Here is a 17077-nt window from a genome sequence, read left to right on the forward strand (position 1 = left end):
TCACAGGAGCTGGGAACAGGTGCTGCAGGCGCGCAGTCATCTATACAGGCCAGCAGCGCTAACCACTACACAAGACAGTCTCAGTCTCCAGCCGCCCATGCAGTGCCACTTACTCTCCCTCAGGTAACAGATAATGTAAGGCGAAACAGAGCACTGCAGACGCAACATTCAAACCCCCGGGGAGGGAGTATCCACACACGATGTCTCCACAAATCTCCGGCGGGCTCCGGAAGCGCCCCGAAGTATCTTCTCCCTGCTGGGCACGCAATGACAGGCAACTATGGCGGGCTTCAGGACGTGCACCAGCCCGACACACAGTATTGCCGTCCAGTTCGATAACAGCAGGCTGCCCTGCAATTTGTTCCGCCCGCCCCCGCAGTGAGGACTTAGCCCGGTTCCCTCATGGTCCGGGCCAGCACAATCATCGGGCGCTCGTCGGAAATCCTCCAGAGAGAGCGGGAGGCGCGTGAGGGGCCGGCACGGAACCCAGCAAGTCCAGCAGCCCTATGCCGTCAAACAGTCAGGCAATACAGCAATCCTGCAATAAACAGGGGAGATGAGGTGCAGGCGGCGAGTCGGCGATGTCCGAGTGTGCAGACCTTCCGGCAGGCGCCAACGGTCGGGCCTGTCACCTCGTGTAGATCCCCGGACTTTCCTGGCAGCAGGCATCCGTTCTGCCCGACACACCAGCTCCAGAGACACCACCGGGGACTCCCAACAGGATCGCTGTCTCTCTGGTCTTTCTTGATAATATTTCTCTTGTTTCCAACCTTTAAGGGAGCAGAGGGGCACCTAGGGTTCCCAGGGACTAATGGTCCCAATGCCTCATGTGATAGGATGGGTGGGTAGGGTGGGGGGTTGGTCACAGGTTAGGGGGTGGGGGTGGGTTTGTGGTGGGTGGAGGGGTGAGGGGTGTAAGACAGCGATAGTTATTTCAGAAAATATAGTAGTGCAGACTAATGTATTTGTTGTCGTCTGTGGTATGTATGAAAATAAGAAAGTTCTAATCTTGTTACTTCTAAAAGCATTACAATGAATCGAAAAATTAAAATATGCACGCTGAATATCAACGGTCTTAATGATTTTAAAAAAAGGGGGATTTTACGTAATATAATTCAGTTATCACAAATAGATATTTTGTGTCTACAAAAGACACATATTTCCTGGGATAAGCGGAATGTGTTGAAGCAACTGGGTCTAGAACTTCTAATCTGCTCAAGACCGACTGGGATAAAAAGAGGAACTGCTATTCTTATGAAACAGGGATTGGGGAGCTGTATCAGAACTCTAGCAGATAAATGGGGCAGATGGGGTTTAGTAACACTATATATTGAGGGAAATAGGTTTACCGTTTGCTCAATGTACGGGCCAAACCTGGATGATAGTGAGGCATTGAATTCAGTTAACTCAGAGCTGGCCACTTGGTGTCAACCGATAATATTCTGTGGTGATTTAAATGTGCACATTGATGCTGACATCAATATCAGGACAACTTGGAGCTATAATGGGCGTAAGACTAAGACCTATAAAGCCCTTAGAGAACTTGTTCTGGGGAATAGCCTGATTGATGTGTGGAACAGGCTGCGACCTCTGGAGCCTGGTTTTACGTTTTTTTCGGCTCCACACCAAAAATTTGTGCGTCTAGATTATTTTTTTATTTCTTCAGAACTTTTGGAGAAAGTAAATATTGATATAAAGCCACAATTAGTCTCAGACCATAATCCTGTTATTCTGGAAATACAATTAGTCTCCCAAAATAAAAAATGTAGCCGTCAGTGGTCTTTTCAAAGAAATTTGCTGTTAGATGGGGACTACCTACAACATATGTCCAAAATTATTACTGAGTTTTTTACACGTAATAATGGGACGCCTTTAAGTCAATTATTAGGGGAGAAACCATCAGCTACTCCAATTTTCTACAGAAAAAAAAGCGATTCAAATTTAAACAAGACTTAGATAAAGTGATGCTGGCAGAAATAAGACTTGCTTCTAACATTAAAATGGGTCATGGAATAGAAGAAGCTCAACGTGCTTTAACCATCGAGCATGCCAGTGTGTATTCTTATTTAGCTGATCAGTTAGCACTTAAATATAATCAATATAAGACTGAATGTTATGAGTTAAATGAACAAACCGGCAAAATGCTGGCACAAAGACTCAGACAAAAAGCTGCCTATAATGATATTATAAAAATTATAGATTAATATGGAGTAACTCAGGAGTCCAAAGCGAGGATTCTAAAGGCGTTCCGTGAATTTTATTATTCTTTATTTAATAAATCAAATGACTGTCCAGCTATGGTAAGCGATGTATTGGCATATTTGAGTAGCCTGGATAAACTTGCACTTTCAGAAAGCGATAAGGCGATACTTGCTGCTCCCATCGCTTGGGAGGAGATCGAATCAGCCATCCTAAGCCTTGCTTTGGGCAAAGCGATGGGTCCCGACAGTATACCATTGGAATTCTATCGCACTTTTCGTAATGTTTTGAAACCAGAATTACTCAAGCTGTACCAACAGGCTTTTCAGGGTCATCCAACTGATTCTTGGTCTCTGGCTACTATAGTTGTGTTTAGGAAAAAAGGCAAAGATAGTACTGAATTAGGATCATACAGGCCAATTTCTCTCATAACCGCGGATAGCAAGATTTTTTCTGGACTGGGCGCAGGCCACGGGATCCCCAGTCGGAGTAACCCTACTGGACGCAGAAAAAGCATTTGATAGGGTCGACTGGGGATTCCTATGGTCTGTTCTGACATGGAAAGGATTTCCTATAGAATATATAAAGGCAATTAGGGCGTTATATTCCAATCCCAAAGCTGTTATCCGGGTCGCCACTGAGACTTCCGAACCTTTAATGATAACAAGGGGGACAAGGCAAGGGTGTCCTTGCTCCCCCTTGTTATTTGCGTTATATATCGGTCCTTATCTGAATAGATTAACAAAAGAAGTCGCTATTCCACCGGTTAAAATTCATCAAGTAGAGTACAAAGTCTTTGCATATGCCGACGACGTCACGATCGTCACTTCTAACATTCAAGTGGCGTTACCTAAAATCATAGAACTAGCCCAAGAATTTGGTGTATCATCTGGATATAAATTGAACATTTCAAAAACCCAAGTGATTCATTCTATTAAGGGTAGACCGGATGATATGATGATCTCGTCTGAAGCATCATACCTTGGTATAAAATTATCCGCTAAAGTGGAAGATATTGTGAGACTTAATACAGACCCCATGCTAGATACAGTAAATAGGACCATGGAGAGACTGAATAATATGCACTTATCTCTGTATAGTCGTACCAATGTTTTAAAAATGATGATATTCCCCAAATTTCTTTATTTGTTTCGTACTATACCTTTATTGTTCCCTTCTGGTTTTTTTAGTAAACTAGACAGAGTTATCTCCAGATTCTTTTGGAGTTATCGGAGAGCCAGAAAGTCCCTTAAATGGTGTACTCTACCTAAGATCAGGGGAGGCTGGGGGGTTCCAAATTTTAGGCTATACTATTGGGCTGTCTCCTTGAGATATATGGGAATTCTAATTTTTTCAAAATTACCCTATGGATGAGTCTGTCAGACCGTCAATTTATGAAATGGTTCTGGGTTCTGAAGCATGAAGATGTTTGCTGAGACTAATAGAACCTAGTTACTACAAGAAAACAAAATTTAAAATTATGATCTCAGTGTTTCAAATTTGGAAGCAGTTCAAAAAGAGATTTAATTGCTGCCTAGATCTTAACTATTATACACCTCTTTTGTTTAATCCGGTCCAACCCGAAATCTTTAGAGGCCTTATAATTCAGAGATGGCATACCAACGAGTTGTGTCTATTAGGAGATTTATATCTAGCGGGGCAACTTTCCTCATACTCCGACCTACAGGAAAAATATAATTTAATAAAAACGGATTTCTCTAAATATTTGCAAATACGTAGTTTTTGGGAATCAAAAAATGTATTAAACACTATTATGATGGGAAAAATAGACGTATTAGAAAGCTGTAGGAAAGGAAGTAAAATTGGTGTAATATATCAGTTGATGCTAAATAGAATACAAGATGTATGTATAAACAAATGGCAAAGAAAGTTCGGAATTGAAATTATTGATCTATCTAGATCAATCGAACTGGCTAGCAGGGTATTATTTAACGGCTCGCTTAAAAGCCAACATTTTATGTCTGTTTTTGATTTATATTACACCCCAGCAAAACTTGCTAAATGGAAAGCTAATAGAGGTGATAAATGTAGTCGATGCAACCTTTTTGCGGCGGACGCTATTCATATGTTTTTTAGTTGCCCCAAATTAACTCAATTAATTAATGACATACAATATTTTCTAAATAATATCCTGGGGACATCAACTCACTTATCTGCAGAATTAGTAATACTGGGTATACAATCGGACCAAATTGGTAGAAAAACAATGGAAGAAGAAGGCTTGATGTTTATATGTATGTCGGTATTTCGTTATTGTATAACTACACGCTGGCTAGAAGTTGATCCACCAACCTTTCAACTTTGGCAGTCTAAATTATTAAATATATATCATCTTGAAAAAGCGATTTATAAATTAAAGGGACGGAGAAAAAAGTTATTCGGTCAAAAACTCTGGGCTCCGATCTCTAATTGGATTTAACTCTGTTAATCTTGAATTCATTTCAGAAACTATTTTCCATGTCTTCGTCTTTTTTCTTTTTTGTAAAGGGTGTTATGCTGGAATGACTCTTTTATCTCTTTCTCTTTTCTTTGTATGTTTTTTTTTGTATAATTCTCATTCTGTACGAAGTCGCTATGCACTGTATTTCAAATAACTATCTGCTGTCATAAAATCAATAAAAACAATTAAAAAAAATGAAAAAGAAAAAAAAAAGGATTGCTGTCTCGCCTCCAGAGAATGCTCGTGCCCCAGAAATCAAACCGAGTGCAGAGGGCAGCTCTGGACACAGAATGTGCTGTTTTCGGGGACCTTCAATCACCAATGGGGTAGGATTAAGGCAGGATAAGTGTTCCAGGGAACGGGAGCCTCCCTGTTAGGCGGCCATTCCGTGTGTGCGCCCTCTAGCGCCCCCAAATCTGGTCTATTGTTGATGTTTTCCCCCCTGAAACTTGCCTGCAGAGGAGTGAGGATCTTATGTTCCTCCAGCCAGGATTGCAGATGATCTAGGAGAATCCTGGCAAAAACTTTGTGAGACGTCGATCAAGCTGATCGGTCTGTAATTTGCCAGTGATAATGGAGATCCCTTCTTGTGTACCGGGATGATTTCAGCACCTAACCAGGTTGCAGCGAGGGCCATTCCCTGCAGGATGGCGTTCAAGATCCCCCAAAAGTAAGGGCCCCAGATCTTAGGTTCAGCCTGAAACAGGTCCCCTGGGATCTTATCCAAGCCGGCAGCCTTACCAGGTGCTATTTTGTTTAAGGCTTTACAGACTTCTGACACAGCTATCTCGGAATGACTATTTCAGATACCAAGGGAGTCAGAGATACTAGGGTCTGGTTGCTCTCTGGGTTATCTTGTGCGGCATAGAGGGTTAAGAAATGCTCTCTCCAACACTCAGCCGCGATATTTGGCTCAAGGGATGCTTGGCAATTTTTACTACCAGTAGATACAATGCTCCAGAATGATCTCATGTCTTTGGATTCCAGATTCAGTTTCAGGTTGTCCCACTGGTCTATTTCCCAAGTGGATTAAGCAGCTGCAATAATGGATTTATAGTGATACCTGGCTGTTTTCACTGTGAGATTGCCCTTTGTTTTTATGGCCTCTATTAATGCCTTTTTGGCAGCCCGGCAATCCTTGTTAAACCAAGATTGCATTGGCTTCCACCCACGGCCCCTGGTGCACGTGGTCCAAAACTTCTCCTCCAGCTTGGTGACTGTGGATTCATTAATCATTGCAACCTCATCAAGGGAGGTGGTGAGGTCTCCAAGCTTCACTATCTCTGATAGGGCCTCAATATTGGGAATAATGGCATTAAATAGGAAAGCCATTTTCCCGTGCAATTTTTCTACCCAGGCCCACCTAACTTTCCTCCTGTTGTTTGTTAGGCTCAGTCTATGATCAGCAGCAGATAAATTTGCCGATTTTTCGCTAGTGGATGGGAGATTAAGTACAAGTGTTAAGGCGTTGTGGTTACTATTGTGACGTGGACTGACAGTGAAATCATTAACCAGAGGCCAAAGCGTAGTTTCTAGAAGGATATAGCTCAGCATAGAGGAGTGGCCCACTCTGTTGAAGGTATGGTTCCCTGAAGAATCTGATCCAAAGTGACTGTTGCAGGCTCGCAGGGAATACTACAGGGTAAGCGCCTTAATCTGGAGTGCCAGTGGTGTCTAGGCCCTGATTGGGGGGATATTAATCTTGGGGATGGCCCACAATTCATCCTTCTCTAATACGGGTACACCTGTTAGATCTTTCAGTGGTTCAAATTGGCAGTTTAGATCGCCTCCCACCACCACTAAAACATTGTTCGGGAGGTTAGCTAACAAATTGTCAAGTTGATCGATGGTTGGTGACTCTAGGCCAATCTTGACCAGCCTTGAGTATATGTTAATTAGGACGATTACCAACTCTGCATACAACATCAGTACAAGGCACAGTATGTCAGGGGGATTGTGCGTCACTAGGATAATCCTAGAGGTGTGGCGCCGCGGCCAGGGCGACTGACGCTGGAATCTGGGGACCACGGTTCGATCCCCGGCTCCGGCGGCAGGTTAGCCCAGCACCATGTGACTCTGGGCAATAGCTCGCTTAATCTTCCCGACGGCCCCCCAGTGCCTAGAGACCCTTACGGGTGATTGTGCGCTTTACAAATGTGGACTTCACTTTACTTTAATCCTACATCCTAGATGACTCCCAGCCCACGAGCAGAGCCCACCAGAGGGTCTGCCTCGTCCCTTGGTCACAGACGGAATATGAAATGAAGCAAAACCCTTACGAATTGAATTCTCCACTGCCCAGGTTTCCTGGAATATGCAGATATCACACATTTCTAAGCCCCCCCCCCCAGTCAGGGCAGTCAAGCTTATTTGTAATACCTGCCACATTCCAGGACACAATCTTAAGCTCTTTCGCTACACTACTAATGACTGTGGGGTCCCCCATTGCTCTTGATTCTTTGAATGAACCTCAGAGTCTAATGTCACTGTGGAGTCTATAGTTGCTACTTGTAGTTTATTCAGGGAATCAGATATTAGCAAAGTGTATATCCCCCTGTCTGTGTTGCCAGATGATTACCCAGTTGTTGCAAGGGTGTTTCGGGGTAGAAGGATAAACAGTATTGACAGGTTGTATTTCCTTAGTGATGATAGGAGATTGGAGACTAGCAGTGTCCATTCGGTCTTTGGGGAGTTCCAGGGGGGCACTCAACCTAGTGTGAGTGTTTACAATAGTTATAATGGGATCGTTTTCTGCAGGGCTATGTGGTTTCTTCCTAGGGTCCAGGGACCTTTCCCCTATATGATCCCTCACATACGACAACCAAGATGACCCCTCCGCCAAGTGTCAATCGACCTCTTCTAGGGCCACATATCTGTTTTCCAGGAGCAAGTTGAAGACATGCGTTTGCATTTGGGGGGGACCCTGCCCTGTCATTATCCGTGTCTGGCGCCAGGCGTCTTGTTTATGTCTAGAATTGTCCCTAACATCATAGATAGATGCTGGTGCATAGAAGTGGGTGAGCGGGGAAAGTCTGATGGCAGAACCCATAGATGGAAAACAATAGCTCAGATGCAATAGATTTTGGACAACAACCCGGTTTCTAAAATTGACTATGACACAGTCCCTCCTAACAGTTTTGGGTCTACTTCCCACCCAACGCACTCTACGTGTCAGAAGTATTTCACCAGTGTGTGGGTAATTAAATTGGCAATGTCAAGCAAGCAGGTGTAAGCATTTGTTTTTTTAACTCAAGGTGGGTTTTATTCTGGCCGTCATTTAGAGGTGGAACACCTGTAAGAACGATGACATATGGAGTAAAGGCTGGTGGGAGGTTTATTGTTGGCAGGCCCTGCCCCTCAGACTCTTCATCTCCCCTTTGTCAGAAGTGGTCCCAGAAGTACCCTCATTTATGGGTGTACAGATCCTGGCTTTGTGTCCCTTCTCGGACTGTGTAGTTTGAGGGTCGGAGGAGAGTTTTGGGACCCCCACAAGGTGAGATGGACTTCACTCTGTTCTCAGTTGTTCCGGGATCTGTGAGGTCTATAGTCACCTTGCTGGTCTCCCTTGCCGATGTAGAGGACTTAGGTGTTGTCCCAGCAGTACAGGTGCATGTAATGGAGATTTGGTCCAGGTGGGCAGATACCTGGGCAAGTTCCTCCTGGACAATGGCTCTAATTTGATCTCATAGAGATTCCAACATGGGAGCTTCCCAGGCAGGTGGGGTCAAATCCGTGTGCTGGAGAGGCCCCTCAGGCACAGTCAGGTCTGGCCCGTCACCTGAGTACACCGGGGATCCATCATTGGTCTTCTTCCGCTTGACTCCAGCATTAGACGTCATAGTGGGCTTCTTTGAATTAGTGGGCTTAGTTGTGCCCTTGTTGGCTCCCCTCCCCTCCTTCTAGTGACCACTTTGAGGATTGTGTCAATGTCCAGTCCTGGTGTCGACATCAGTTTTGTGGTTTCGGATGATCGTTCTAGGCCATTTAGCGTGTTAGGGGAGACCGTGATAGTGCTGATCTGAGAGAGATCCGGGGTCAGTGACAGTCTACGTTCAGTGAGTTCGATCTCAGTGGCCACAACACCTATTGCCCTTTGGAGCATTCTGTCAATGGATGCCTGCAGTAGAGAGGAGGGTACAAGCTGCGGGGTGCATGACATAGAGCGGTGGTTGTCTGCTTCCCTATTACCAGCTGTCTTTTCTATTTACATAGAGGGGAACCCTAGTTCACACTAGATGCTGCTCGACTGAACTGATGAGTGGACCACTTAACTTTATATTCCAAGAGAGTACGGGAGGTTAATTAGTCAGGCATGAATGAAAGCAGAAACAGCCAAAAACAGAGAAAAAAAAGAGGGACTGGAATCCCTTACAATTTGGTCCCCGGGGTACCCTTTCTATGGCCGCAGAAAGTCCAGCCTTGATTTTTCTTGTGCTTTGGCAAGATGCGGCCGCGTTGGAACAAACCATTCAGGGATCGTGAGAGAAAGATAAAATAAGGCACAGCCAAGAACGGGGGCCCAGCTCAGCCTCGTCCGGCCGCGGACGGGTGCAAACGGGCCCGCCCTTGGCCCAGGCTTCATCTGGGCACGCCTGCGCGCGTCCCTCACCGCGGGAGCCCGCCGGCAGTTTTATCGTGCCTCCGGGCGCAGGAAGAAGCGTTGCAGCCCCACTGGCTGCTGGGGACTGAAATTCTGGCGGCCGTTCCCCTCACACCAATTCTCGGTGTTCTTCCCGGACTGTCAAACTTTGCTGGAGCCAGCTGACAGCTTCATCGCGCCTCCGGGCGCAGGAAGAAGCGTTGCAGCCCCACTCGCTGCTGGGGACTGAAGTTCTGGGCGGCTGATCCCCTCACAGCAATGCTCTGTGTTCTTCCCGGGCTGTCAAACTCTGCGGGAGCCCACCGGCAGCTTTATCGCGCCTTCGGGCGCAGGAAGAAGCGTCGTAGCCCCACAGGTTGCTGGGGACTAAAGCAGCCACGGCCCGTGGAGGGAGTTTCGGTGGGGCGGGGGAGGGGCAGGGTGGGGGGTGCTACAAACCGGAGTATGGATAATTGAAGGTAAGTAAACAATTTAATAAATAAAACGAATTTCGTAGCGCACCCTGCATCACATTTTGCGATGCAGGGCGCGCTACGAAATTCGTTTTATTAATTAAATTGTTTACTTACCTTCAATTATCCATACTTCGGTTTTTAGCACCCCCCACCCTGCCCCTCCCCGCCCCGCCTCTCCGCCCCACCGAAACTCCCTCCACGGGCCGTGGCTGGACTTAGGTTCTGGGCGGCCATTCCTCTCACGGCAATGAGATAATATCAACTGGATCATTACACCATTCTACCCCTCTATTGTCTAATGCAGAAATCTTTTTTTCAATTCTGTGAATTATATTTTTGGCGACCAGTAGACTTATCATGACCAGTGAGACAATGTCTATGTCCAAAGTTTGAATAGTGATGTTAAACTGTAATGTCTCAAAAAAAATATTTACAAAGCCATGAAAAGTCACACAGGGTGAGTTTACATGGCTTTGTAAATATGGGGAAGTCCATTGCGCTGCCATTGCATCAATAAGTGAGGCACCGGTGGGGCGATGGGCTTGTAAATAAGCCCTCTGTGTAGGTGAAAGGTTTTCATTACCTTGAACTTTGGTAAGGAGGAAAAAAATGCATTTTGGAAGCTCAAGGAGAGTTCTAGCCAAATAAATTTCCCTATAGAAATGTAACACCCGTTTTAGCTGTATTGTAATTCCTTTCCTCCCAATCTTCTCTTTGAACCGTTGTATAATCGATGTATTAGCCTGAATAACATCACCGAAAAACCTATTTTTTGTGTCATCTACATCTGCAATTTAAAAAGCACATGTATTTCAAATTATAATGAAGGATCGGCCTTATAAAATGTCAACTCCGAATTTTCTCCGTAACTGGCCGTTTTCTGCTACTGTATTAAGCAACACCCGAGGAAGAAGATGCAGGGGACATATTTGTAGTGGCATTTAACTTAATCGATTCAGACTAAACTGATAAGTGAAATCTCTCACACTGATGACATGTTTGTGTAAATTGTGCGCATGCGCAGACTGGATGAGAAACTTCAAATGACTTTTGGCGAATTTGAACATGGCTTTTAGACACGGATTAAATGCCAGGAGCCATTTCATTTCACTCAGATTGTTCCCGTGGCATCTGAGGTTTCCCACAGATGTCTCAGCGGGGAAGGTCATTCAAGACAGCTTAAGTGAAACGAGTAAACACTCTGAGAGAATGTCTTAGCTGCCAAATTAAATATCCAGTGTCAGCTTCTCCGGTTGCAAAGCCTTTTCTTAAGTACCGAGAACAATGTCTCAGATAATAAAGTTGTTTTAAGATTCTAAGATCTGCATTGAGCTGTGTTTTATGTTTGCATATTATTTACAAAACCATATGGCCTTATGTTATATAAAGTCTCTGGTAAAACAATGATAGACATCAGGGGAGGGAAAGCCCACAGCCCACCAGGGGGCCCCCAACCCTTCAAGGTGGCCCCCTTGCTCAGCTTCAGGCCAATCAATATCTCTAAGCTATAGGAGGCTCAGGGCCCCCACATCACATTCTCAGGAGGGACCCTCATTTTGTGTTACGCCACTGACAGCCATGTACAAACAAACTCTCGTGTAAACAAGCATGCAATGCCCGTTGTTCAAACATATTGATTCTTTTTTTTCCCTCACAGTTTTATAAAGTGCAAACTTGCCCAAGGGCACTACAGCGCTTTATATAGGACCTTATTTATGAGAAGTGTCGCATCGCTGCGACAATAGCAGTGATGCAACACTTCTCAGTGCGCCCTCCTTGCGACACCATGGATGCCGCCGTATTTACAGTATTGTGCATCATGTCGCAAAGAGTTACAGATACATCAGTATTACTGACGTATCTGTAGACGGAAAAGTGGCGCATTGCTGGGGTGTGTCTGAAAACAGAGCAACTCCAGCAAAGTTTCCTTTCACATGGGGCAAGGGCCTGCGTCACACAGGCGTAAGGTTTTGACGTAATGGCATCCTAGAAGTGGCACACTGAAATCTTATAGATTTCAAAGAGCCACTTCTACAAGGCTTTGATGCGGTGGAACGCCAACATTGCATACATTAAACCTGATGCAGGTATAATGTAGCGCAGGGTTTATGAAGTGACGCATCAACCTAGATGCATCACTTCGTAAATATGGAGCAACGTGGCGCATTATTTACGCCGCCACAGCGTCACAAAAAATGAAGCAACGGCAGCGTAAATGTGACGCAGGGCCTCATAAATATTTTGAGGTGACTCCTGGGCACAAACCCAGGGCCAGAGTAATCAAAGTGTTGCAATGCCCATGCATCACATAGGGTAACACAAGGGTAAAGCAACACCAAAGTCAGAATTACCAAACCACGCAAGGTCACCTTGCTTGGCCATGCAATGCTTAGTAAATCTGGAGTAACGCAAGGCAGTGCAAGTTGGTTGCTTGTGTTACTCTGCCCCAGGGAGGCACTCCATGGGTGGAGCGTAGGTGTTCCCACACATCCACCAATGGATGTTGGTACATTCACAGAGTAACTAATATTAGTAGACATTGGAATGCTTCAAAATGCTATGCATCCCCAAGGGAGGGATAATGAGAAAAAATATTTTTATTTCACCTCATTTTTTCCTCTTTCTATGTGTGCTGCTTTTTGACCCTCCCATGTCTCTCACTCAGCAGCATCAGAGGAGCTGTCTAAGCCAGAGAATGTATGCATCTAAAGTGAAGAAGAGGAACAAGACAGGGGAAAAGAAATTTGGAGGAAGTGATCAGATTTCACCAAAGGCATGGAGAAGAGTAGGCCATTACTTTTTACAGTTGCTGTAAGAATGCCAGTAGTGAAGGGGTTTATTTTATAATTATGAATATCTAGCAACTAAGGCTGCAGTTTCAAGCACTATTTGAAAAACACTTAATTTAATATTACTCACTAGTCCTCTAAGCATCCACCAAGCAACCTTTGTGTTATCTTGTCTACAAAGAGAGTAACTAGCTGGTTAAATACTGAAAGATTTAGATTCAAGTGCAAAAAGGAATGGCTTTACTAATGCCTGTTCAAACTTTCCTTTGGTAAAATTTGGCTAGCAGATAGCCAGCAGCCTGTGTTTCTGGGTGTTTTTCTGTGCCTACGTTTTTCAAAGTTTAACACATAATTTGACATTATTGGGCATCACAAGGGCTTGAATAAGCATAAAATAAGAAACACAATTAAAGTTGTTGAGATCTGGGGGGCACAAAATATTTTGACCAGGGTCCCAAAAATCCTTAAGAAGTCATTTCTCTCCTTGCTTTTGGTGAAAGGGGAGCCCAATGAGCCAAAGAAGAGTAGAATCATGTAAACAAACACTCTCTGCATTTCTGTGGTGGATTGGGCTTTCTTCACCAAAAGCAAGGGGTGGGGCACATAGAGTGAAAAGGGAAGCTGCTAGAGAAAAGACTGAGAGAATGGCACTGGATGGTAAAGCCATTTTTACACCCAAAGAACAAGGTTGAGGCTGCTTGTGTTCCCTCAGTGGTTCCTATTTTGGGTAGGGATGTATGTGTTTTTTTTCTCATGGTGCTTTCTTTTGGGCGACACACTTTGTTTGTCTCTAAGTGGAGGTAATGATTTTCTAATTTCTGAATTTCTGTTCATGGACCTTTGTTTTGCCATCCATTACACAATTTGTACAATTTGAGAGTTTTCTGCTCCAGTTCTGTGTTCAATTCTCATGAGAATGCTCCATTTTCTGCAAGAGTAGAACCTTTTTCCAGCCTGTGATTTTTCTTGACTTCTCATTTCTTTTCCTACAGCACACTTGGAGAAGAAAGTAGATGATAAACTACAGCAGTACTCTGTAGATGGGGAAGCCTATCTTCCGGGCGTCTTTGGAACACATACCATTGGACTTCTTCAACTTCGAGACAACTCGTGGTCCAATGCACTTAGGATCAAGTATGGACTACTAGGTAACCCTCAATTAAACGTCAAGAGTTGAACTTTCAGAAATGTCAGTGCCATCATTGCTCTTGATTGCCCTCCATGCTACTTTACAGCCTTTCATTATAGGCCCAATCTACCTCCAGATTACGTAAATTACACCATGAGTACTGGTGCAATCTATGTAGTCTGACCCCCGGTGTTGTCGTTAAGAATTATGGGCTGGAAGTGTGATGTTCTGAGTTTCAATGCAGGCCTTAGCCAATTTATATGAATGTGTTAGATTAGAATTTAATGCAGTCACAATGCATTTGTGAAATGTGTGTACTTTTAATGGTTCATAACAATATGCCAGTGAGAGGATATTTCTGCTCTCTGAATCAGAAAGATAATCAAGGAAATCATTAAATTTAAAGTGGGCTGTGTCTTCTTTTAGAACATTGGAATGTTGGAAGTTCCATTGAAAACAATTGGTGCTTCGGGCTTATAATGGCTGGTATAAGCCAGGAGCTCCAACATTCCAATGTTTCTTTGTTAAGCTTCATGGAATCTGAGGGGATTTCAATCCCCTCGCGCTCCCTGGAGGCTTTGTTTAATTTGTTAGAACATTCTGCCCTCTAGAGGCAGAATGTTCTAAGAGCCTTATAGCCCTTCGTATCCGGGCTATACCAGCTATTAAAGTCCTGCTGCTTTGTTAAAGTCCCTCGCCTTCGGCTCGGCCTTTAACGCTGCAGCGGACCTTTAATAGCCGGTGTAGCTCGCTACGGTGGGCTATAAGGCTGTAATAAAGTTGCCTTCCCTTTCAAAGATGGCAAAGGTAGAGTAACTGTCTGACATCGTCCCACTTCTTAAACAGGCATTGGTAAAGCCAATAGGTTACCTTTTTCAGGCTTTTTGTAAAACCTTATTACTGGGGAAGTTGGCAAGCTTTTTCAATCAAAAACAGTGGGTAAAAGAAAAAATATGTTTGGGTCTTAAAACCACTGTTACAGAAGGGAACTACTTTGTGTGTAGATGTGCTGCTTGTGAAAGGGAAGAACGGTCACAGTGAAGTTGGCCAATTGACCAAGTGCTCCATGCTATATGCTGGTGTAGGAGGTACAAAATGTGAATACACAATAACCAACCAATGGATGAAGTGCGCTGGCCGCAAGTCCCTCTAACTGAGCATATTTTTCATATAATTTTATCAAAATCAAAAGGCTTGCTAACGCCAGACCTAAACATGAATAAATCTGCTCTAGGACGTTCATGATTTTGTGTTGTAGATTGACTAATTTGGGGAATCTACAAAGATTTCCGAGGTTGCGTCTGCAAATCTGTAACAGGCCCAACTTTACAGGCATAGGCTTGGAGCACTTTTGCAAACCTGCAATGTGATTGATCGTAGTGCAAGATTGCTCATGGGTCAAAAGGGAGTCACAACTGTTTGCATCTATGCACTTACTTGTAGGGGTGGGCGGAATTTGCGTAATCGTGTTACGCAAATCGCCGCGAAATAGTACAAAATCCCTGCGAACACGCAGAAATTCCACGAACATGTGGAATTGCTTGTTCACAATGCTTTTTTCCTGTTCACAATCACTGTTTGCGTGCTCAGGGGGGAAATATCTCGCGAACACGTATTTTGAGAACGCAAACAAGCTAAAATGTTCGCGAAGTCGCGGAAAGCAGAATTTTGGGCAATTTCGAGTTCTCCGCGGAACGCGAAATTACCCAAATTCCACAAATTCCGCGAGCGGAATTTACCGCCCAGGCCTACTTACCTGCAGTACATTTCAGTCTTTGAAGGCCCACCACAGCCAATGGCTGCACATTAAGGGCCAATGGTACTAATATTTAAGTTTGTAATTTCCTAATAGTGTATTTTTGCGATTGGCTATTAGGAAATCGCAAACAGCTATGTACAACAGTGTGTTTTATACTGTTTGCAATTCACAGTGGGTCACAATTGACCTACCTCATTAACATTCATGAGGTAGGTCACAATTTGCAACCAATTGGGATTCGCTAAAAACACAGGGATGGTGGCCTGTTGGGGACAGAAAACAGAAAAATTAAAAGTTTTCTATTTATTTCCTCCTCACAAATGTTTACGCATACATTAACAAAGGGAAAGGGGTCCCTCGGGGACCTCTGCCAGTTTGTGAATAGGTTACAACCAATTTGAAATTTGGGAGTAAAAGCAAATGTTTGGAGCCGCATTTCTGTCACAAAATATTCATACATACCACTGCAAGTCCCTATTAGGAAGGGAGGCTGCTAACATGGCCCTTCCTAATACCGAATCTCTAACCCATTTGGCAAATCGCAAAACAGGGTTTGGTACATAGAAAAAGGCTTTTTATCAGATCGTAAACAGTCCGATTCTGCGAATTGGACCGTTTACGACTGAGAAAAAGCTACATACCTGTGGCTCTAGATCCCACGAAAATCTTTGCAAACGTAAATCCTTTTGCATGTACAAAATGAACTTTTGTGAAAGCGTGGTTTTTCTGTCATTGAAAAGTATATTTGCTTGTGTAAGCGAAGCCTACTTGTTCAAATAACTTTGTGAATACCTCACCCACGTCCCTGAACAAGAAGGACTTAAAATACCTGCAGCATTTGAGGGGTTAAAGATGCTGCAAATGGCCGGGATCTGACATCCTTTCCGGAAAAGTAAAGCAAACATCAGCCGTAATACACATACAGACTGCGTATCCCTTGCCGTCATTTAGGGGTCATTTTTCTTCAAACTGAATTATGGTCTGGACTGTGTCTTCTAAAAACCTGACACGGAATTAATGTTTAACAAGAAATGCGCTTGATGTTCCTGTAACTGTCAAACTGATGTCTGTTGATGGAGTGGGCAGGTGACTATTACTGAAGGCCATTTATACCAATCATAAAAGTGTCAATTCATTGTGTGCCAGCTGAATGCTTTTCTGACATGCCCATAACAGAGAGGCAAGTGGAGGTAATTAATGAAAAGTGACTTAGTGGCCAGAGCGCAGGAGGGGCTGCTGTCCAGCATGTCTCTCTTGAGATTCCATTTCAGCTGTGTTAAGTATTGTTGTTTTTAATGAATTAACGTTCTCCAGTTTTGTACACGAATCGCAAATACTTTTTCCATTATAATGACCTTTACCCAAAAAACGATACACATATATATATATATATATATATTACCTACTGGCGGTCGCCAGTAGGTAGTTATAGTTAGGATTGTTTTCCATAGGAAATCCGCAACATTCTATTGGGAATAACTTTGGCCCAGATCGAGGGATCTGCCTGTAATTTTCCTTAAATTTGCCTCGCTGCGTTCCGCTCCTTTCCTGGAAGTTTCGGGGGGATTCGTCAAGCGGGGGCCGAGATAAAAGGGGGGTCCCAAAACATGTTTTCCCCATGTTAATTTCCATAGGGCGGTTGGACTCACTTTTAGCCCGAACGGCTGAATGGATTTCCACCAAAC

General features: G+C 44.0%; 1 protein-coding gene across 1 annotated transcript in view; it reads left to right on the plus strand.

The window, feature by feature from the left end:
• Positions 1 to 17077, plus strand: part of LOC144784068 (uncharacterized) — a 1315621-nt gene that overhangs the window by 595413 nt on the left and 703131 nt on the right. Inside the window, exon 25 of the mRNA XM_078662758.1 lies at positions 13497 to 13652. Coding sequence (XP_078518884.1) covers positions 13497 to 13652 — 156 coding nt within the window. The remainder of the gene's footprint in view (positions 1 to 13496; positions 13653 to 17077) is intronic.

This window comes from Lissotriton helveticus, chromosome 10 (assembly GCF_964261635.1).
Source record: "Lissotriton helveticus chromosome 10, aLisHel1.1, whole genome shotgun sequence".
Lineage (NCBI taxonomy): Eukaryota > Metazoa > Chordata > Amphibia > Caudata > Salamandridae > Lissotriton > Lissotriton helveticus.